This window comes from Stigmatopora argus, chromosome 14 (genome assembly GCF_051989625.1).
Source record: "Stigmatopora argus isolate UIUO_Sarg chromosome 14, RoL_Sarg_1.0, whole genome shotgun sequence".
NCBI classification, from domain to species: Eukaryota; Metazoa; Chordata; class Actinopteri; order Syngnathiformes; family Syngnathidae; genus Stigmatopora; species Stigmatopora argus.
In genome coordinates this window covers 4,093,393-4,116,903 of record NC_135400.1, presented here as the reverse complement: position 1 = coordinate 4,116,903, position 23,511 = coordinate 4,093,393, and the positions used below count along the sequence as shown (strand labels likewise).

Genomic DNA, 23,511 nt, shown 5'->3' with positions numbered 1-23,511 from the left:
CTTATCAAAATTCTGCATATAGCTCCAGAGTAAGAATTTGGACATCAAGAGAAATGAGAAAATTTTTGTACTATATTTCAAACTTTGAATACTATTGAATCGTATTATTTAGAAAAATACTGATTGTGACGATGCTTTACAAAGCAAAGCTCACCACATATAAAATTGCAATAATTTTCTTTCCAGAATTCTGCCATGCCACAATTTTGACAGATTCACACCATTCCAACTTCAAAACGTTCAAAGAAGTCACATGACTCTGGCTTTCACCACTAACAGTCTCAGATACATCAAAAACTCACTCATTTCCAATTAAAATTGATCAAAATCCTTATTGTTCGATACTTTTTGACCAATTCACATAATTCACACATTAAAAATGTCACTAGATCAATGTGCACAAAAGTTATCAGCCAGTTTTGGGTACAATTTTGCCAAAATTTGATAAAAACTTTCCAATACATTTTCAAGGGCCACATTCATTTGAAACGACACATTCCAGCTCCCATTAAAAAAAAACTATTCCCTTATTGTTTTTCAACTCTGACCTGAAAAAAATCTCCATTTGAAGTACAAAAAATATCTAAATTAACGAGAAGTGACCAAGGAATACGCCAAGACCAATAAGAAGAGAACAAATATGAACCGAAAGTGACCTGTAAATTGCTTCAAATCAATAGGAAGTGACACAGAAATGTTCTAAAATCAACAGGAAATTATCCAAAATGACACTGTAATGTGCCAAAATGCACAGCAAACGACCAAAATTCAACAGTACGCATAAACTAAAAAGTAATCCCAAATTAAGACATTTCCTGCTATTGATGATAGATTCGTTTAAATTCGTTTACACTGGGCTGTAAATGCTCATCTTTTCATCCGAGATCATATTCTCTTCACCAAGTCAGGTAGTCATGATGGAGTACAGTAATACCTCGCAATTTTGATGATGATCGACTATCGCAGCTTGTATCTGCCAAATATATATAAAAACTTTAGAGTGTAGGAGCAATAATACAAACATGAAATGGGGGAAAAGGCAAGTCACAATTTGAGATGATTTCATTGGCCACTCGAGGGCAGTGGTTACCTTCTGAAGTTAAATAATAGTACACAGAGTTTTAAAAGTCCAAATAAGATTATATAGACACCATAAAATATTGTCCCAACATCAAGGTTATTTACTGCGGCAGGTCTTGAACCTATTAACTGCGATAAACGAGGTATTACTGTACAGTCATGGCCAAAAGTTTTGAGAATGACACAAATATTACATTTTCTCAGTCTTTTCTTTCAGGGTTTTTAGGTGTTTGCCAGATGTTTCTATGGTATGATGACAAGCATTTCACAAGTATCAAAAGCTTTTATTGAGAATTACTACATGCAATAGGTCAATATTTGCAGTGTTCACCCTTCTTTTTCAAGACCTCTGCAATTCTCCCTGGCATTCTGTCAATCAACTTCTGAATCAAATCCAATTTGGTGATTTAGAATGCCTTTTCCAGCGCGATGGAGCACCTTGCGATAAAGGCAAGGTCATAACAAAACGGCTTAGGGAACAAAACATTAAGATTTTGGGCCCTTGGCCAGGAAACTCCACATCTTAATTCCATTGGGAACTTGTGGTCAAACAAACAGAAACCCAATAAATTCTGACAAACTCCAAGCATTGATTATGCAAGAATGGACGGCCATCAGTCAGGATTTGGTTCAGAAGTTTATCAACAGCATGTGAGGGAGAATTGCAGAGGTTTTGAAAAAGAAGGGTCAACACTGCAAATATTGATCCATTGCATATAATTCTCAATAAAAGCTTTTTATACTTCTAAAATGATTCTAATTGTATGTCATCATACTATAGAAACATTCGGCAAACACCTAAAAACCCTGAAGGAATAGACTTTGTGAAAATGTAACATTTGTGTCATTCTCAAAACTTTTGGCCATGACTGTACATCACTTAAACTGTAAGTTTATATATTCTTGCTCAAACCTACTTTACTTTGCATCATTAAGCATATTATCATCTAAACCGCTGTCATTTAGAGAAATGCTACTTGATCTCCAGTCAACCATCAGAAGTAGAAGAGGTATAGCTTGTAAACAAGTATGGTTACCATGTAGTAATATTTCAGATTCTGAATCTGGGCTACATTGTCTTTATCGCATGGTCAATCTGTCATCACCACAAGAGAAAACATAGACAAAAATACCATCACTCTCAATATGGACTAAGTCTTTATGGAAATGGGAGGTGCCATCCGGTGGTGTTTTTGCATTACAGATGTCCACACTCTTCAGAATAATCGCATACAAACTTGAACAGCTCTGGCGTGTTGAACGACGTTTATCAATTACCCAGAAACTTTTCATTTCCATTCCAAACTTCACACAGACGGACCTGGGATGGAACCCTCGAGCAAAGAACTATGAGGCCAATGTGCAGGTGGCTCCACAATAAAAAAATGCAAATGTATTTAACTCAATAACTCTTTTCCAATTATTAATCATAATGAATGCGTTAAAGTCACATCCCCTATTTACTTTTCTCTATTATCAATGGTCTAAAAAAAACTCTGGCCGCCTGATGAAGTAATCCCTCGAATATCGCGGCATCACGACATCGCGTTTTTTTTCTTGGGATTTTTTTTGTTAATAAAACTTTTTTTTAGTTCATAAAAATGTGAAAATCCACGCTGAAACGCGTAAGTGGAAGCCACTCCCCTGTCCCCCTAAGTTCTAAATTTAAGAGTTCAATTCCAGGTTCCTGCCTTCTTGTGTGGAGTTTGGATGTTCTCCCCAGGCTTGCGGGAGTTAGGGACCCTTGTGAGGATAAGCCGCACGGGAAATGAGTGAATGAATGCCCCGAGTAACTTAAGCAACCATCTTTAGGGTCTTTTAAACATGTTGTTTGTCCCTTTAATGATATATTTTAATCTGCATCTATAGAAGCCAGTTTCACTTCAGTAATATTAACTCATTGGCTGCCACTGGTATCAATAGACGTCCAATTACATTAAACAGTGAGGTCTGGCTATGATGGCTCATCTTTGATTGCCATTAAGTGCCTTTTAAAGCGAACTTGCTGCTCCCAGTCAAAATGGATTTGACGTCCAGCACCGTCAATGGCAGACAATGAGTTAAGGTGGTGGTGACATTTAAGAAAACCCAAGGTCCCATAGACTCTCCACTTCAAGTATGAGCTGAAACTCAAATAAAACAGCAGTTTACAATGCTTCCTTACACTTCTGGGGAGTTATTATATACTAAAAGGAAATGTAAAAGAGAGTTCAGTATTGTGTTTGCGTATATTCTTGTAAACAATTTAATGCTGGCCTGTTTTGCTGATGTGTGGTCTTTGTAAATTCTAAGAAGCTTTGAATAACACCAAATTATTTTAAAGGGGTGTACCTAAAGAATGTTACAAATATGAAATTTAATACAGATTTTTTTTTTTTTTTAAGTTTCAACAATGGGCATCACAGCCTGTGTTGATGAGTGCAATCCGCATTGGCAAGGGACTAGGATTAAGGTTCAATGGAGTTGGCAATAAGCAGTGGTCTTGTGCAATGATGACGTGAGCTCATGCAATGTGGTATCGATATACCATATCTTTATATCTTTAACTCATAAAAAAGAATGTTGTCTGGCGTTTCTATCCCTTTCAAATCAATATAGTAACAACTATCATTTGATTTTTTTCTACTTTTAAGAGCAGCAGGAAACATTTCATGTTTCCTGAGTCAGTTACAGCTTTATCAACTCATTACCTGCCATTGACGGCGATAAACATTCAATCCAATTGAACTGGGAAAGTCTGTCCTGGGCCGTTGCTTGGGGTCCCGGCCAAAAAAGGGCCAGCAAGGGCTGCCAAAATGTATTCCACAAAAACAAAAAGAATTGGCCATTTAAAATGACACTGCAGTTACCCCCATTGTGGGACTCCACCCCATCTGGCCTATTTCTGACACTGCATATTTCGTGAAAGGTGAAACTTAATTTAAAGTGTGTAAATTTATTATGTAGTTATATTATTAAATATTTTCCATTCAAATGTGTCTGCAACTTTATTTTTCTTTCGATGTGGCCTTACGTGTTGTTTACTTATATATAAGTATTAGATTTCTTATTCTTCATTTATGTCTGCAAAAAAACACATTTTTGCAGTGTGTATAGGTGGGTTGGGGGCACCAGGGATTTCTTGAGAGACCCCAGCATTGCCACTGTTCACAGCCAAAGAATGAAGAGCCACATGATTGGACGGCCGCTAAGCGGATACTAGGATAGTATTTTAAATAGGTTTAACATACATAGTAATAATTACTACAATTATAGATGAGTTCTGCATTTTAAGTTGCTTGTTCTGAAACTTAGAGACGCCAGACAACACTAGTGTTTCAAAGTAGCTTTACACGGTATTAGTAGTCCACCATTCATTTCTATATCTAACCCCTCAATTCCCACATCCTTTTTTTACCCGCGTACGTTTATCGGTCAAGGCCTATAAATAGTTTGGTCTTCTCCTCTTCTTTCTTGCTCTCATTCTTTAGGTCGGCAAAGACCTGGGTGAAGAAGTGCGGGTCGGTGTTGATCTGGAGCATCTTGCCGCTCATGCGGGTGATGATCTCCAAGCAGCGGTCCCAAAACGCTTCCTTCTCGGCCTCAACCAAGAAGGGCTTCAGCGGGTATGAAATCTCGTTGCCCATGTAGGAGTAGGACAGGTAGAGGCAAGTGAGAAGCGAGGCCTGCAGCTCACGCTCCGAGGCCACCTCGGCAGAGACTACGTCGCGGCACAGCATGTAGAGGAAGACCACGTTTGCCGGAGTGATGAAGCCCTGATCCTGCCAACCCTGAAGGAGGAGGGAGCGGTCCACGCTGCGTAGCCACAGCACGGGATCGGTCGGCGAGAGACGCTTAAGACGGTAGCAGCGGCGGCACAGGAATTCGCCGAGGCTGCGCATCAGCTCGCTGGTGGAGGCCTGCGGATAGCCATGTAAGGGAATACGGAAAGGAATCGTTAAGTGGGGGCACGAAATGCTTATGAGAGTTCATGAACTCTTTCGTTGCCATTGACGCTGGGAAACGGACAATCATGAGGCGTCCAATTATCTTTCTGATTCATATTTCATTGAGTTCTTCACTAGGGTACACGGTCGATTGGTCGCCGGTCTTTTGGTCACGGTCTTTTGGTCGCGGTCTTTTGGTCGCGGTCTTTTGGTCGCGGGTCTTTTTGGTCGCCGGTCTTTTGGTCGCGGTTTGGTCGCCCAAATGATCGGCTGCTGCCATCTACTGTCAATTTATTAAAAAGAAGACAAAGCAAATTCACAGATGGTGTTTTTATTTAAGCAGTAAAACTTACAAATTCTAGCAACCTTCATTCTCTCTGGGAGAAATAAGAGCACTCATTTAACACATCAGCTGCTGCCATCGACTGTCATAGGCGTCCAATGAACTCGGAGGACTATGGAAACCCGGATCGATTCGCGAACAATGTAGAGTACCTGCAAGCCATTGCATACAATTTGTAATAAAAACTCCCATCTGTGAATTCCCTGTGTACATAATTTGTAAGTTTGTATTTGTAATTTTTGTATAGAATTTGTAAGTTTTACTGCTAGAATTTGTAAGTTTTACTGCTTCAATAGAAACACCATCTGTGAATTTGCTTAGTCTTCTTTTTAATAAATTAATTTTACTTATTGCCTTTTATTTTAATGTCAAAGTTCCGGGCTAAAAGTATACTAAGACTTTTATTTGTTTGATAAAAATGACCATCTAAACTCTAAAGTATTTCAACATTGCAAGTTCTCCCAGAAAGAATGAAGGTTCATTGGACGCCTATGATAGTCGATGGCAGCAGCCGTTGTGTTAAATGAGTGCTCTTTTTAATAAATTGACATAGATGGCAGCAGCCGATCATTTGAGCGACCAAAAAGACCGGCGACCAAAAGACCGGCGACCAATCGTCCGCACACGCTTCACTAGTAGCTGTTCAAACCATTTGAATTTAGAGGATGGCAGGGAATGAATGAATGTTTATTTGCCGACAATGTCCCACTTCAAAAATGAGTTGGACGTTAACTAGTGACAAACTCATTTTCATTCACAAAATGAGATTAATGAGGAAATTAGATGCCAGGGACTGAATGATTGTTTATTTGTCGGCAACGTCCCACTTCAAAAATGGGTTGGACGTCTACTCGTGACTGACTCATTTTCATTTACAAAATGAGATCAATGAGGAAATTAGTTGACAGATTAATTGATCAAATGGATCTTTGATGTGCAAGGCTATGAAATAAATTAAACGAGCATTAACTTGCTCACAGCCAATGATCATGGTTAATTGCCACTGACATTGTTAGAATGCACAGATTAATCACAAAATGATTTTATTCTGATTTGTTTTGAGGGGGAAATCATTGATTTAATCTAACAGATTCTTTGATGATTTGGCAAAAAACATGAAGTGGATTTTTAAAAATAGATTGATCTATCTTTACTTGTTCACTGCCGATGATCATCTAGATTCTCCTCAATGGCACTGAACCCTTTTATTTCGCTCTTGTCATCCCTCTGCTGTGAATTTAAATTTAAAGTTTGTCACTATAAGATGTCAAATCCATTTGAACTGAGACAATGACAGCGAATGTTCATCTACTGCAACCACTCCCACTTCAAATGGATTGGTGACTCATAGTAGTAATATAATAATAAAAACACATAATAGTGACGCATTCATTTCAATTGACAAAATAAAATGAAAAATTTGTTGACATATTAATCTGTCAAATCCATTAAATCAACGCAAATTTAATAAATGATTAATCCACCATTAACTCGTTCACGCCGAATGATCATGTTTAACAGCCAATGACCGTGTTAGAATGTATACATTATTCTAAAAATGAAAATAAACTGCTTTTTTAAAAACAAATTCCTTTCTCAGATCCACTCATGAATCAAAACCGCATAGATAAAATATCATATATATTAATCTATCACCTTGATTACTGCCAATGATCATGCCGATCATCATCAATGGCACTGAATAAATATGATATATAAAAATGACAAATTTCACTCTTGGCATATTTGTACTGTAAATTTTAATTATTTTTTCACTAGAGCAATTCATTTAAAATGAGAGGGTGACAACAAATGAACATTCATTTATTCGCTGCCACCCTTCCCTCTTCAAATGGAGTGGACATGTACTAGTGCCATCGATGCCTACCAATGAGTTAATGGACTTCTTCTGCCATTACATCATTTTACTGGATTGGAGCATATTGATAACATAATGGTCATACAATGGCAGTTTTCCCATCCAGTATTTCTTAAATGATTCATAAAATTTTAAAGCATAAGCTCACTTGTTAAGAATGAATTTCCAAAAAAATCATACCTGAACAATGACACGCTTTGGTGTGCCTACTGCAGTGGGAGGCTGGATCCCAGAGCCAGTGAGGGAATTCTTTTTGGCAGCGACAGTAGCTACGTTGATGAGGGTCTTAGAGGTGGGGAGGTGAGAGGAGGTAGTCAAAGCGGTGGCTGAGGGATCCTGGCAGGAAGAGTAAGCAGAAAGATTCGCGCAGGATTGTGACTTCTTCAGCTTCAAGCTGTTCGAAGCCGAATTAGTGTTGAGGGAGTCTTCTGTGTCTGGCGAGCACCCCTTCCCACCGTCGCCGCCTTCCGACTGCAGCTTCTTGGAGCCTTTTCTCTTAGCTGATACGGCTACAATGCGTTTCCATGGCAGCACACTGATTATGGAGGGGCGTTTGAGGGATTTGGCAGTAGCTGCCGCAGCATCTTTGGCGTTCTTGCTGTTCTGCACCGCTGTGTAGTGACCCACTGTAGCTGGGCCATCCTCAAACAGGGCTGCCTTGCGGTAGCTGGGGGAGAGAGACAGCACTGTACCCATGATGCCTGGCGAGGGTCAGCAAAGTGGTGATGGGGAGCAGTGATGGGAATCCTTCTTGTTTGGAAAAGAAGCACAATGCCTCACCTCGGAAAATCTGGGAGAACAAATAACATCATATGAGATATTTACAAAGAAAACAAACACTCGCTATGAGTACTAACACTCACAAAAGTGCAATCTGCCATTTTCCCACTAAGCTGTGAAAGAAATCCCAATATTTAGCTCAGATTGGCTCTCTATTGAAGATCACTGTTTCCACTGGGATTTACAGTCTCACAGTTGCCATGACAACTGAGCACCCTCCAGCTCTTCTACAATAAGGAATACACTAAATGTTCTTTTGTCAAAGTACTGACATCAAGACAGTGTTTTTATTCCTCCATTCTAATGGAGGGAACTCTTTCAATGTTAACTCACTGGCTTCCATTGACGGTGCTAGAGGTCCAATCCATTTCCACTGGCAATTCACAGGCATTCCCCCCGTTTACATGAATTGGACATCTTTTACAATTGTTGGGAGGAAATGAGTTTGAAAGAAATTTTAAAAATAATAGTAATAAAATGAAAACAAATCAAGACAAAATAAAAAAAATATCATTAGAGAGCCATTTAATGTTTTATTTAATCATGTATTTATTCATGTTCCATTGTATTTAACCTCACAAAGATCACAGGGGGTGCTAGAGCCTATCCGGAGTAACTGGCAGTAGGCGGGGGATTGCACACAGGAGGGCTGGAGCACCCTCAGGATTGAACCCTTGATCTTAGAACTGTGATTTTGGCATGCTAACCACTCATCCACAATGTTGCCTATATTTTATTTATTTATAATTCAATTTCTTACTAATAATGAATATGATATTTAAAGATGTAATAATGAATAATAAAAACAAAATGTTATACCTATTGTGGTCTCCATGACTCAAAATGTGATCTTCACGTATGATGACACCAGGTTTAAGTTACGCATTTGTTTATTTTAAATTACTAAAAGTAGTCTCTTGCTAATTAAAGCGTTATCCCCAAAAAAAATTGCTCTTTAAACATTTGAAATAGCAATAACCATATATCCTTATCCTGCTATCCATTTCTGTGGACATCAAATTTTGGGCCATGTAATGTCAACATATGTGGACGCCAGGAATCAATACTCAATATATTATTTTTAATAATTCTCTCAGCTCTCATTTTCTGAACTGCTTTATCCTCACTTCGGGTCATGGGGGGTGCTGGAGCCTATCCCAGCTGACTCCGGGCCAGAGGCGGGGGACACCCTGAATCAGTGGGCAACCGATCGCAGGGCACGAGGAGACAAACAACCATTCCCGCTCACACTCATACCAAGGGGCAATTTAGAGCGTCCAATCAGCCTAGGATGCATGTCTTTGGAATGTGGGAGGAAACCGGACTACCTGGAGAAAACCCACGCAACATGCAACTCCACACAGATGGACCAACCTGGATTTGAACCCAGGTCCCCCACTGTGAGGCCGATGTGCTTACCACTCATCTGCTGGGCTGCCTTTTTTAATAATTTATTCAATTATTAAGGTTTGCAAGATAGACATATACACAAGAGAGGAAATGATGACCACCCTGTATTTTATCGTCGACTAGCCCAGTCCATATTACATTTTGCCAGCATAATCAATCCAGAAAACGATTTATTGAGTAAGCAGCATGCCTGTGTTATCCATAAAATGACCATTATTATTTTTTACCTTTACTGTTTTTCAAAGCTATTAAGTAGGCCATTATTGGGGTTGAATATATAACACCATGCTATATCCTATTGTGGCTCACTTCCCCACTCCCTATGCTGGCCTGTAGTGCTCATCAGTATTATATAAGAATTAAGATAGGCCAGGGAAGCATGAGAAAGAAAATGTGCGCAAGCATCCATCTTAGCTTCAAAATGGAAGCCTTGAAAACAAGACCCCCCACCTCCTCTTTTTAGCACACGGAATGCACAAGCATCACGTTGTGTCATACATACATAATGCATAAGCATAGCTCCGCAATAGATGCTCGCAGAATGTCATTAAGGAACAATTTTATAAAATGAATCAACTGCCTCACCGCACTTCTCCCCAGACAATCTGTTTTTGTTGTTGTTTTTATTTCCTTTGCATTTCGGCGTTTATAATGTTTAATATCTGGTCGATTATTGCATGATAATGAACTGTGTGATTTAAATAAAGTGTGTGTGGGGGGAGGGGGTGTCGGGGGTTGCAGTTCTTTCCTACCTGACAATTAATTGAATCTTCTTTCACAAGCCATGGAATCTTCAAATTCTGCTTCGTCCCCGTGGGCTTCCCCCTTATTTCATCTTTAAATCAGACACTTCCCGTTGTGGTCGAGGGAATACAAAATCTCGAAACAGAACAACCACATATGCTGGGAAGCCAATTGAAAAACGTCGTCCATTGAGGAAAAAATCGACACGGTTACGGTTGTTCCATCTATCTATCGTATACAGGTTGAATTAAAACGACAAATAAAAATATATAATGCAAAAAACCCAAAGAAACGAGGAGAAAATTGCCTCGACAAATTCCAAAAATAGACATTAGCGTCTACCCTTGGCAGAGCGAACGTGTGAGAGGGAGGGGGGGGGTTGGAGGGGGAGAGAGAGAGTAATAGAGGGAGAGAGAGAGAGAGTCACTGTTTCGATGCAGACGTCTATAGTTATTTGGGTTGGATGGAGGAGGTAAATGCAGCCTTATGATTGGCTACAGAAAGGATGCTGCTAATCCTGCCGCTGCTACTTCCGCCACCAAAACGCGATCTGCGTTGCAACCCGATGAAGCCATTGGAGGTCCACTGACTCTGTCCTATCAGAACCCATTCGCTCTCCGAACTGTTGATGCAGCCCAGCATATGTGTCAGAATGTCTACTGCGGGTGAGGAACAGAGTGAAAGAAGTGCACATCAGGAGGATAAAGATGACTTGTGTGATTTAGAGCGACTATTTGTTGAAATTAGGTTTGGTCGATAAATAGATGGTTTCTTTTTAGTTCTTTTTTATGATTAAGTCACTGGCTGTTGTTGACGGTTATAGATGTCCAATCTATTTGAAGTGGAAGGCTTGGTAAATGAACGAATGTTCATCCTTTGCCACCCTATCAATTCAAATTGATTGGACGCATGTTACTGATAAACACCTGAAAATATACCGCTGTCCTATCAGAACCATTCGCTGTCCGAGGTGCTGATTCCGCCCAGCGGATGTATCAGAAAAGCTTTGCGGGTGAGGAACAGATTGAGGAGGAGATTGTGATGGAGACATGCGGAGGAACATAAACTCTGGGATGAGTTTCAGTCTGATTGTTCAAAATAAATTTGGGTGCTGGATTTGTTGAGTTCGGCGGTCCGGTGGAACAAGTGGTTAGCACAGGGGTAGGGAACCTATGGCTCGGGAGCCACATGTGGCTCTTTTGATGGTTGCACATGGCTCTGAGCTAAAATATGGAAACTGGTGGTGAGAGAGCCGAGTCCCGAACGCACCAATAGGAACGTCACGTCGGCAGTGGCATTGACTTGTTTTTTTCATTAGAGTCTTCTGTATCTATTCTCTCATTGATACTCATTGATATTCATTGATTAGCAACAGCGTAACAATGTTGTCAAAAGAATTCAAAGACCTTTTGTACTTTATAAGTGGTAAAATGACTAAAAAAATGGCACATTTTCATGTATTTTGACTTTTAAATTGTGAGTATGGCTCTCAAGGAATAACATTTGAAAATAGGAATTGTTTATGGCTCTCTCTTTCAAAAAGGTTCCCGACCCCTGGGTTAGCGCGTCGGTCTCAAAGCTCTGGGGTCCTGGGTTCAAATCCAGGTCCACCTGTGTGGAGTTTGCATGTTCTCCCCGGGCCTGTGTGGGTTTCCTCTGAGTACTCCGGTTTCCTCCCACATTCCAAAAACATGCATAGTAGGCTGATTGGACACTCTAAATTGCCCCTAGGCATGGGTGTGAGTGTACATGGTTGTCCGTCTCCTTGAGCCCTGCGATTGGCTGGCCACCGATTCAGGGTGTCTCCTGCCTCTGGCCCGAAGTCAGCTGGGATGACTCCAGCACCCCCTGTGACCCTAGTGAGGATAAAGCGGTTCAGAAAATGAGATAAGATGAGATGAGATTTTCCCATTCTATATAGTATTATATATATAATATGCTAGTGTTTATGAAACAATAAAACGATGTCCCAGCTTGTTAAAAATCTATGTCAAAATTGGCCGTTAAATAAAATCAGTTTGTGATGAAAGTTTGAGTACCAATGAAAGTGGAAAATAATTTTTGCCTGGGAGCTGAGTGGTTAGCGGGTCGACCTCACAGTTCTGGTATATGTAATGAAAATAAAATCATTCAATTCAATTCCTGAGTTCAAATCCACGTCGTTACACCCTGGTGGAGTTTGCATGTTCTCCCCGAGCCTGAGTGGATTTCCTCCGGGTACTCCGGTTCCCTCTCACTTTCCAGTAGTATTCCGGTAGGCTGGTTAGACACTCTAAACTGCTCCTAAGTATGAGTGTGGGCGTGTGAGGATAAAGTGATTCAGAAAATGAATGAATAAATAGTTGGAGTTTTAGGCCTCTCAAATGTCGGGTAAAAGGCAGACTACACCCAAGACTGGTCGCCAGTCAACTGTAGGCCACACAGAGAGACAAATCCCCATTCATAAAGTCTGCTGGACACGTTGTAAAACTAGTCTGAACTATCTAGTATTGCCTTTCAAACTACCGGCACTCTTGTTTGATGTATGGTCATGTCGGATGTTTTCATTTTTTTGCAATATGTCCATGAGTTGTTCTAAATCTTTAATGAAGTGTAATTTATTATTGACAGCAGGTTTTCAACATTTGTAAACAAAGTACATATTTAATATATAGAAAGTTAACTAAACAAGGACCAACTGTTAAACCGGGTGACGCTGCTAGTGAGTAGTTAGTTAATAGATCTATTAAGACTTGTAAGTAAAACCAGCCGAAGAGTGACGTTCTACTAAAACTCCAAAAAATCAGGTTAGAAAACGTCATCAAACGTTCACCTCTATTCCATTTCCTATTTTATATCCTTTTAAATGACTTTATGACAACTTTCCCACCAATCGTACCGCCACGGAGGAGGAATTGATCCCACGCCTGCCCACACCGAAGTCAAGTGAGTGAACCAAAATTGGCACTAAGGTGACTATTTTTTTTCTGTCAGCATTACAATAATAATTGGTAGCACATCGGTTAGAATGTGCACCTGACAGTTCCGAGATCGAGGGTCCAATCCCCAATTGGTTCCAACCTTCCTATGCAGAGTTTGAATGTGGGTTTTCTCATGCTACTCCGGTTTCCTCCCAGATCCCCAAAGCATGCATGATAGGCTAGTTTGGGGGTCAACAACCTCCAGTTCTAATGCTGTATGCGGCTCTTTTAATTTTGAAAATGGAAAAAGTGATACGCCATGGATCTCAAAGTGAAAAGGAGAAAAATAACAGCGCAGAACAGAAGATTCAACGTTTGATTAACCGAATCATTTGCGTGTATTGCCAATGCGAAAGATTGCCTGAATGTTTGCTCTGTATAGTGAGATTGGATTGGATTGGATAACTTTATTCATCCCGTATTCGGGAAATTTCATTGTGACAGTAGCAAGAAAAGGCATAGTTATAAGTTAGACAGTACAGTCGCAAAGGCCGCAGAACAGCAAAGCAAAAGCAAAAGTTGTCAAATAACAAAAAGAGTAATGTGGCATTACTGATCATTACTCACAGTACACCAGTGTAGCGCGGCACAGTGGTTGGGAAAAACTTTACTAGAGCAGTGTTTCCCAACCACTGTGCCGTGAGCAATGGTCAGGTGTGCCGCGGGAAATTGCAAGAAGTTATACAATGTAATATCCAGAGAGAAAAATGAATATGAATATAATGAGATTAAAATTGAACTATTACAAGGTTAAAATCAAAATATGATGAACATTAAATTATACTATTGTGAAACAGTCATTTTGTTGCTTTTTTTTCTCTAACATGAACCAGAAGTTGTTTGGTTTCTAGGGCATTAACATTTGGTGATGTAAAGTCTGTGAGAGCACAACATTTTTTGTGCAATATTAGGAGATTCAGAAGTCATAAAATTATGCGATTAAAAACATTACATTACTTATCTTTTGCATCACTTAGACCGGAAGTTGTTCAGGGTCCGCAGACGTCAACTTTTGGTGACATTAAGTCAGTGTGAAAAATTAGATTTTGGAATATTTTTTATGTTTATGTGATTCCTGCTGATAAAACTTTGATGAGAAGGACTATTGTTAATATAGGCAACATAGTTTTAAATTAAAAGATTTTCTGATGGCGGTGTCCCTTGACATTTTTTCAATGCAAAAAGTGTGCCACATCTCAAAAAAGGTTGGGAAACACTGTTCTAGAGGATGCCTTACAGGGAAAATAAACATTTAATCCTGAAGCATCTCTTTGTATTTTTATCAATAACCTACAATATTCACATGTAGTGAAAATCAAGTTTAATATCAGATCTCAATTAGCATTTTTTGATTGCTTATTAGGAATTAATAGCACAAATCAATAAAAATGTTAATAAATTAATAACAGTTTATTTTTAATTCTGACAGCTAGTGCTTGGCTACACAAGTATGTCAAAGAAAAGCCATTCATAAATTGAAAAATATTTATATTTTGCACCATCTGTGAAAAACTTTTCTCCTCCCCACAGACTATTTCAGAGCAACATTTCTGTAAATAAATATATCCACAGCCACATTGTATTATTGCAATATTCTTGTAAATAAATACGTATGTCTTTCTTAACTCATTGACTGCCACTAAAAGCGGTAGATGTCCAGTTCATTTCAACTGGTAAAGAACTAGCATCAAATGCTTGTGTTTGTGTGTCAAGGCGTCCAATTTGTTTTGACTGAGAGGAGCAAGCGGCCCGGCGGCTTGAGTGGATAGCACGTCAGCCTCACAGCTGTGGGGCCCTGGGTTCAAATCTGGGTCAGTCCACTGAGTTCTCCTCGGGCATGTGTGGGTTTTCTCTTGGTACTCTGGTTTCCTCACACATTCCAACAAAAAAACATGCATGGTAGGCTGATTGGACACTAAATTGCCCCTAAGTATATGAGTGTGAGAGAATGGTTGTCCGTCTCCTCGTGCCCTACGATCGGCTGGCCACTGATACAGGCTGTCCCCTGCCACTGGCCCGAAGTCAACTGGGATAGGCTCCAGCACCCCTCACGACCCTAATGAGGATAAAGCGGTTGAGAAAATGAATGAATGAGAGGAGCAAATGTCAGGACTTCGGACTTTATGGGCGCTCCCATCAGTTTGAACAATCTTTTCTTTTTTAGAATTCATTGGTTTTAGTACAACCAACAAAACAACCTTTTTTTCATGTTTGACACTTGCTGTCCGCCACTGCAATGTACGGATCACTGCTGTGTTTGTTTTCAGCAGCAATTCGGGTCGTAAACCCGGATGTAGTCAGTCAAGGTCCCTTTTGTCTGTCCATCACAGTTATCAATACTTTCGATTACCCTTTCCTTATATATCTTTTTTTCCAAAACTATTGTGTTTAGGGGGGTGTTAATATCAACGGCTAATACTAGAGTTAAAATATTTTAAATGACTTTGTTCCCTTTATTTTCAAATAGAAAACTGTGGATAAGCCTAGATGTCTAAAAAGTTTGCCGGGACGTAAGTAACTAGCGGCCATCTTGCGTCGGAAAATTTCACTCAAAGTGAGTGAAATTCCACTGGCATTCTTCGACTCAGAAAATCCTTGACGGATTTAAAAACAATTTGCTTCATAAAAAAAATGCAGTCTGACGTTTGTGAAAATGCAAGCCGGCTAAGAATTGTTTTCAGAATACGTAATTTATAACAGTTTCTAAGATCACGTTCCAATACAGCTTCATATTGCTGAATTTAACAAACGGCACCGACACAAAACGGCAGAGAAGTAAGTGTTTTCTTTTTTGTTTCCATTGTCATTATTATTTTAAATTATTAATACTACAAATATAAAATTACATAAACGTAAAAATCATACATTACAAAAAACAAAATAAGGATTTTTCGTTTCAAGTCCATGTTCTGTTTCCCGATAATGAAATTGGAAAATTCATTCTAAAAGTTATTGAAAGGGTTATAGAAACAGTAAGAAACAAAATAAGTACTAAATTGTTTCTGAAATTTTCCACAAAACAGTTCGAAACCGAACAATTCGTATCAATGTTCCTTTTAAGTTTATTTCAGTGAGAACGGCGTCCTGGTTGACTCACAGCTCCCACAATCCAATGCGAGGCAACCCTTGCGTCACTTCCTCTACGTATTAAAAGCACCTATGGGGTTGTTGTTGTTTTTTTTCTTGCGGGAATTATACTGGCTTCGCTGGCATGCGGTTTCTTGACGTGTTTGTCTAAAAATTCAAATGGAATCTTTTCAGAGACATCGCTCACTTTATAAAGGAACAACCCCGCCATGGAAGGAAACATTCCGCAAGGTAGAGTGTGTTATAAGTCATTGCTTTGCTTGCTTGAAGGCACATCGTTGGGAATCAACTGTGTTGCATTATGTTCTCGTTAAATTTTCAACAGCGCTGTGTAGAGAGGCTAAAAGGTAGCCGGTCGAGATTGCTTGACAGATATCGCAACATGGGTGTGGGCAGCGGTCCCAACACCCAATTCATTGCCCAGGAGGTCATGGAGGAAGAGTGGACCACTCTGCAGTCAGAGAATCGAAGATTGCCATCACTCTGGGGCTCAGGTGGCATTGCAGAGGTACCCACTCCAAACTCAATGTTTGTCTTTATTCATAAATATAGGACGACCACCATGTTCCAATATGTATACTTTTTCAACAGGTGCACACCATTATGAAGGAATACGATGAACAAGCAGTTTTGGAAGAAATCCACCAAGAGCTCCAATCTCACGGTAATCTTTTGCACAAAAAATTGTAACATTTTGCATACATAGTGGTAATTGCTTACGGTACACAACAAAAAAAGTACTCTCTTCCACATAAACATTGTTGTTAGGTTGATAAATCCCCTTTAAAACATGCAATCGTTTGCTGCCATTGAAAGCACTAGACATCCAAATTCATTTTTGACTGGGAAGGCCTTGAACATTCCCAGCCAGCCCTCCCAGTTTATATAATTTACGATTATCATTGTCGATACAGTAGCATTAAGTGGTAAAAAACAACAACAACAAAAACAACAACAACACTAAAACCAAAGCAGGCTTTGAAAGCATTGGACAGACCGCAAAAAACGCACCACCACTGTCAGATATTAAAGAAACACAAACACCTGAACTGGAACAATACTGTTAAATATGCAGATGCCACCTTAGTCTACAAAATCTTCCAACACAAAGCCCCTCCTCCACCGCAAGATTTTGTACCAAAAAATTCCAACGCATCAACAACGGCTGGCTGTAGAGGTGACTTTGTAGTTCCCTTCAAAAAGAGTGCTTTCAGCCAAATCACCTTCTCTGTCCATGCCGCACATACCTGGAAATCAATACCAAATAACATACGTGAACTCCTGTCTCTGAACCTCTTTGCCAATCATCTTAAAGCCTGGATGTTAGATGAACAAAATTGCGATCGCGACACTGTCTTGTGAGTGGTACGTGAGTGTATGTGTCTAGTGCAGGGGTGGGAAAACTTTTTGACTTGCGGGCCAGAATGGATACTAAAATTTGACAGAGGGCATTTGGACACGCAATGTAATTTATCAAACCTGGGGATTGAAATGTAAGAAAAAAGACACAATTGAAGGTGAAAATTTATTTTCTAATTTACTTTCAACATTAAGAACATGTTATTATTCAACGAAAGAAAGCAGTCTTTAAATTGAGAGTGATGAGCGGCATGTTAATTAAGCTACTGTACTGCTGCTGTGCGTACATGTGCAAGTTGCTATTTTTAACACAGTAGAGAAACTCACATTTCAGTGGGAACTGTGTTGTTGTTCTCCCTTTTTTGCCAGTGCATCAAAATCTGGAGTTAGTTTCGTGGTGGCAATTCTCAAAATAGATCTGAGGTGTTGGTCAGTTAACCGGAATATATGACGGGCTTCTATCGCCCTCTATCGGGAAAACGAGGTTATTGCAGGGGAAAGGGAAATGAATGAGGTCATTCATTTTTTCTATAATTTGGACAACGTCGGTGGGCCGGATTAAAAAGCCTAACGGACCGTATACGGCCCGTGGGCCGTAGTTTGCCCATGTCTGGTCTAGTGTGTGTCGTTGTTTATCTTGTACCTACAAAAGGGACTAAAGATGGAAATTAGCCCACGGCTACAATCTTACATATTTACACAAATAATTTTAAATTTTAATTTAAAAAATAATAATAAATAAAACAAAAGCCACCCGATGGTGATGTGGTTCTTTCGCCTGAGTTTGGTGAGGGCAGTCCGAGTTCCATTTCCACTCGGTGGCAGTGTGATTCTGAGCGTGAGGGGTCGTCTGTCTCTCAGTGTGACCTATGACTAACTGGTGACCAGTCTTCCACCCGAAGTCAGCTGGGACAGGCTCCAGCAACCACTGCAACTCTCACGAGCATGCGCAGTACGGAAGATGAATAAATAAATAAAACAAGAAAAAAAAACTGTAAATATTGTTACCTTAAAATAATCTTATATTTTTTCATATTTTTCAGGAAACAACACCTTTGTTAAATATATAATATTAATCAAAATGTTAGAAAATCACTGTTTAATTGAGCATGTAGGCAATTTTACCAGAGGTGGCCAGGATTATGAACAAAAAAAGAACATTTTTGTGGAAAAAAAAGACTTTTGAAGTGTTTTGAATTCACTTAAATAAAAAAACAGGCCTGACCGGTTTTTGATTTAATAGTGTATTTCTGTTTCTTTCATGTTAATTTGTTTCTTTTCAAATTAAATTTATTCATAAAAATATAGATAAAATGATTAAACTAAAAAAAACAACTAAATAATTTAATTAAGATCTAGCCTTCACATGACATTTTGTGCTACACTTATACTACACAAAATTTCCTGATGTTTTTTTAAATATATATTTATATTTTGTATGTGTGTATATACATACTCCAGCGCTGACCGCGATCCTTGTGAGGATAAGCAGTTTCGAAAATGAATGAATGACTGAATGTATTTTTTTAGCCTGACTTGTTTTGCGCTTTCTGTCTCTTGAAAATAATAGCAGAGAAAAATTGTTTTAAATCATTTTTGTGGGAAAAATATCAGCATTTTTATTCTTAAACAAATTAAAAATAATTATGACCTTAAACACACATTCTTTATTAAAGTTGAATAAATGAATATTAACTTTCTTCATAAAGCATGAATTTCCCTGACTTTGAATATATACAAAAAATAGCTTTGCATGAGTTTCCCTACTTTCAACATTTGTGTGGACAAATTCATTTACAATGACTTTTCCGATTTTCATAAAGGAAACTCGTGCATTTTTTTAGTCTCCTGGGTGTTGGAATTGATATTGAGCATATGCCCCTAACTTTTATGTTTCAGAAATATCTATTATTGAAGAGTATGAGAGGAACCAACAATTTGAGCAGCAATACTTATCATATGTTGTGGAAGGGATGGAAGAACAAGCCCAAGTGATTTGTCCAATGTGCCGCATGTAAGTAAACCAAGTTCTTGAACTGTGTGGACGATGTGAGTTTTTAAAGACTGACCTAAATCTAATGTCTGCTAGGAATTACTTGAATATCAACGAATGTTTCATCTCCTGCCCATGTGGCCTCCACATAAATACAGAGGTTTGTATACTCTACAGCAGGGGTGTCAAACTCATTTTTTTTGTTGCGGGCCGCGCCGTAGTCGTGCTGATGGATAGATCATTTTTTTGCATTAAAATTAGTACAAATCTTCTCTTTGAGCCTCTCAATATATTTTTTTTCAAAAAAACTTAATCAGAAAAGAGGGCAAATATTAAATCTATCATATGTTTTAACCTTTTGTTTTATTATTTAAAAAGGAAAAATAGTTTTTAAAAATCTGTTTATTTACAGTGAAAAATAAAAGGGGAAAGAGGAAACATTTCAGATACAATATTTAGATATGTTTTTAAATCAGATTAAAAATGCTGGGCCAAATCTCCTAAATATTCAGTTTGTTACAAATCAAAAACAGATTTTAAAGAAATGAACTGAAAACATCATAAAGAAAAAAATACAATTAGGGATTAAAAAAATTGCAATGATTGATTTAAAAGGGGGAAAACAGGAAAGATTCCCTATACATTTATAATCTTCATTTGAATTTGATCATAAAACAAATTCAGCACTCATGATTTACTTTCTCGGACGCACAAAATTATGTAGTGGGCCAGATTTGGCCCCCAGGCCGCCACTTTGACACCTGTGCTCTAGGGAAAAAAGATTGTCTTTAATTATTTTTAGGGCAATCATTTCGGGGCTTTGACAGTAACAGACGACCAATCTATTTTGAATGAACACATGGATTGAACGCCCATTGTCGTCAATGGCACAAAACTGTTTATAGTTCTCAATGACAGGCTAGGATGTAAACATAAATATTGTTTTATTTATGATTTTCAAAATGTGAGCTTTATTTTTTTGCATTTTTTCAAATAAAGGGATGCAAAGTAAAAAATGAATTTTAACTTTGTTGTTATTATAAAAGCTTAATAAATAGGAATACTACAATTTTTAATTCCCAGAATTGAAGAAAATCTAATTTAGCGTGGGCCATAACAAAAGTTAATTTCTCATGGAACTGTACCACATCAACAGGAAGTAAATAATCAATAATAATAATAAAATAATTATAATGATATCATAATAACTCAATAAAAAATAATACAACTGTTTTCACATTTTTCAATAAAAAAGAAGATTAAATCAACCAGAGTTTTAGCATCGGCCATTGGAAGAGTTTATTTATATGAATATATAAATCACCAGGGAGAGCCCTGAGTTATCAGAAAGACTAAAACAGTAAGGTACACAGAAATTTCCCCGATTAAACAGAAAGTGAAAAAAAATAAACATTTAGTCACAAGAATGACCCAAAATCAACAGCAAGTGAACCTGGAAATTCCCCAAAATCAAAGGAAAGTAACAAAATCAAGAGGAAGTGCCCAAAATACAGAGGATGTCACCTTGAAATTGCCCCAAAGTATTTTTAAATTCACAAAAATAGTCACCTACCATATAAAAGATTAAAATAACTTCGATGGACTTTTGCTGACCCTTTTTCATCCTTTACACTGACTTCAGATGAAGAATATCAACCCAGATGTCCTACGGCATCTTCTAGAATCCAGAGTTATGGAACACATGGAAGGCTGTTCCTTTAGTCCTGTTTTTTCATTGGCTCCCAACCTAGAGTCCTCTCCCAACCTGCTGATAAGCTGCAAGGTATAACACCCAATTCATTGCTTCTCCAAACTTTATAAGCACACGCTCACTTGTAGTAATGCAGGGGTCCTCAGTTTGCTAATTAACTAGTCATACCTCTACTTACGAATGTCTCTATGCACGAAAATTTAAGGTTACGAATTTTTTTATATGCAAATGATTGACTCAAGGTACGAAAAAGATTCAAGTTACGAAATCCCCCAAAAGTAAATGCATTTCCTTATCCGTTATTTTATTTTGCAAATATTGTCTCTGATGCATCGATTTTCAGTTTAGAACATTGCTACAATCTACTGGGCTCTTTCATCGCTCTCATTCTATCTCATATTATGACAATAAAATAATTCAATTCAATTGGCTGTCTCAGAACAACCACTACCCATGTTTCAAAATTCTCTCTTACATACCTGTCCACCTCGGCTAAATGCTCCCCTTATTAATGATTGCAATTCCTCTTAAGCGATTAAAAAGCGTACAAATGCAACGGGGCAGATATTACCACACACACACAAGCGCACACACACACATTTAGGCACCCGTAAAAGTCTCAAATGTATGTAGTACTTACTACAAAGTGGATGGCTTTGGGCCCTGGTAGAATGGGCGCTTGCCGCCATCTGGTGGACACACACGAGTATTACGCCTCCCATTATAACGGCCGTGGAGGGAACGATTTCGGCGGCGCCGGGCACATTTTCACAGGGTTTTTTGGCCATTATATTCATTTTTAGACATTAATAAATCATTCCATTATAATTTGGGACCAAATTTTAAAGTTTTTTAGCTGGTAGTTGTGTGAGGACCGTGGATCGAATTAGAGATTTTACACATAAAGTACAACACTACTTACGAAATTTTCAAGTTACGAAAAAATTTCTGGAACCAATTAATTTCGTAAGTAAAGGTACGACTATTTTTTAAACTCGGACTTCCTGCCTCTACATGGTGTTTTGAGTTGGGGTTTTTTAAATATAGTTTTGTTTGCTCTGCTTTCAGACATGTGACTTCCTTTCCATCGTCCTATGATTTGGAGCAACCTTTTTTTAATTTATAATCATGTGAACCTGTTTGAATAAAGGCTACTTTTAAATTTCGACTATTTGAGTTCTTCACCAACAGACGGCCATCCATTTGAACTGAGAGGGTTGAATTGAATTGAACTGAATTGAATGCTTTTATTATTATTATACAATTATAATGAGATTTAAAGCTTTCACCACATAGTTCACAAACAACAACAGACAGACACGAATAAACAATCAATAAATAAGTATTCCAGGTGAGGTCAGCAGAGTGAAGCAGGCTTTTTCCGTCTGAAGTCCAGGATGAGTTCCGTGGTTTTTGGCGACGTTCAGCTCCAAGTTACTCCACTCGCTGAGTCTATGGACGCAACAACAAACAAGCAGACAGAAAATCAATATATAGTAGAGATAAATAATCATCTCATCTCATTTTCTGAACTGCTTTATCCTCACCAGGGTCGTGGGGGTGCTGGAGCCTATCCCAGCTGACTTAGGGCCAGAGACGCCTTGAATTGGTGGCCAGCCAATCGCAGGGCACAAGGAGACAAACAACCATTCAAGCTCACACTCATACCTAAGGGCAATTTAGTGTCCAATCAGCCTACCATGCATGTCTTTGGAATGTGGGAGGAAACCGGAGTACCTGGAGAAAACCCACGCAGGCCCGGGAGAACATGCAAACTCCACACAGGTGGACCGACCTGGATTTGAACCCAGGTCCCCCACTGTGAGGCCGATGCGGTAACCACTCACCCGTCTAAATAACCAATAAATAAGAAATAAATAAGTTGTCCAAGTGAGGTCAGCAGAGCGGAGCGGGCTTGTTCCGTCCGAAGTTCAGGATGGGTTCCATGGTTTTGGAACCGTTCAGCGCCTCGTTGCACCACTCGCTTAGTCTATGGACGCAACACCAAACAAGTAAACACAGAAAATCAATATTTAGTAATGATAAATAAATAATCACTACATACTGATAAATGAATAATCACGAAATAGTAATAGATAAACAAATGGTCAACATAATAAAAAGTAGTATAATTAGTAGTAATAAGTCTTGATTAGGTCCTAGGTGCAGAACGCGAGTTGAGTATGGTAACAGCACTTGGGAATAAACTGTCCTTGAGTCTGTTTGTCTTGGCAGTTAT

The 23,511-nt window shown here is 38.7% G+C and overlaps 2 protein-coding genes across 2 annotated transcripts; one reads left to right on the top strand and one right to left on the bottom strand.

Annotated features, from left to right (window-relative positions):
* Positions 1-4,232: 4,232 nt before the first annotated feature.
* Positions 4,233-10,533, bottom strand: LOC144089138 (cyclin-dependent kinase 5 activator 1-like). Its single transcript, XM_077620038.1, has 3 exons — positions 10,171-10,533; positions 7,409-8,018; positions 4,233-4,979 (listed from the first exon to the last, which is right to left on the bottom strand). Exons 2-3 carry the CDS (start codon positions 7,922-7,924, stop codon positions 4,488-4,490), a joined length of 1,008 nt encoding a protein of 335 aa, XP_077476164.1. The 5' UTR covers positions 7,925-8,018; positions 10,171-10,533; the 3' UTR covers positions 4,233-4,487.
* Positions 10,534-16,292: 5,759 nt separating this feature from the next.
* rpain (RPA interacting protein) lies at positions 16,293-22,440 on the top strand. The gene is made up of 7 exons (XM_077619045.1): positions 16,293-16,440; positions 16,535-16,717; positions 16,801-16,873; positions 19,468-19,582; positions 19,658-19,721; positions 21,204-21,344; positions 22,341-22,440. Exons 1-7 carry the CDS (start codon positions 16,369-16,371, stop codon positions 22,368-22,370), a joined length of 678 nt encoding a protein of 225 aa, XP_077475171.1. The 5' UTR covers positions 16,293-16,368; the 3' UTR covers positions 22,371-22,440.
* The last annotated feature ends 1,071 nt before the right edge of the window (positions 22,441-23,511 follow it).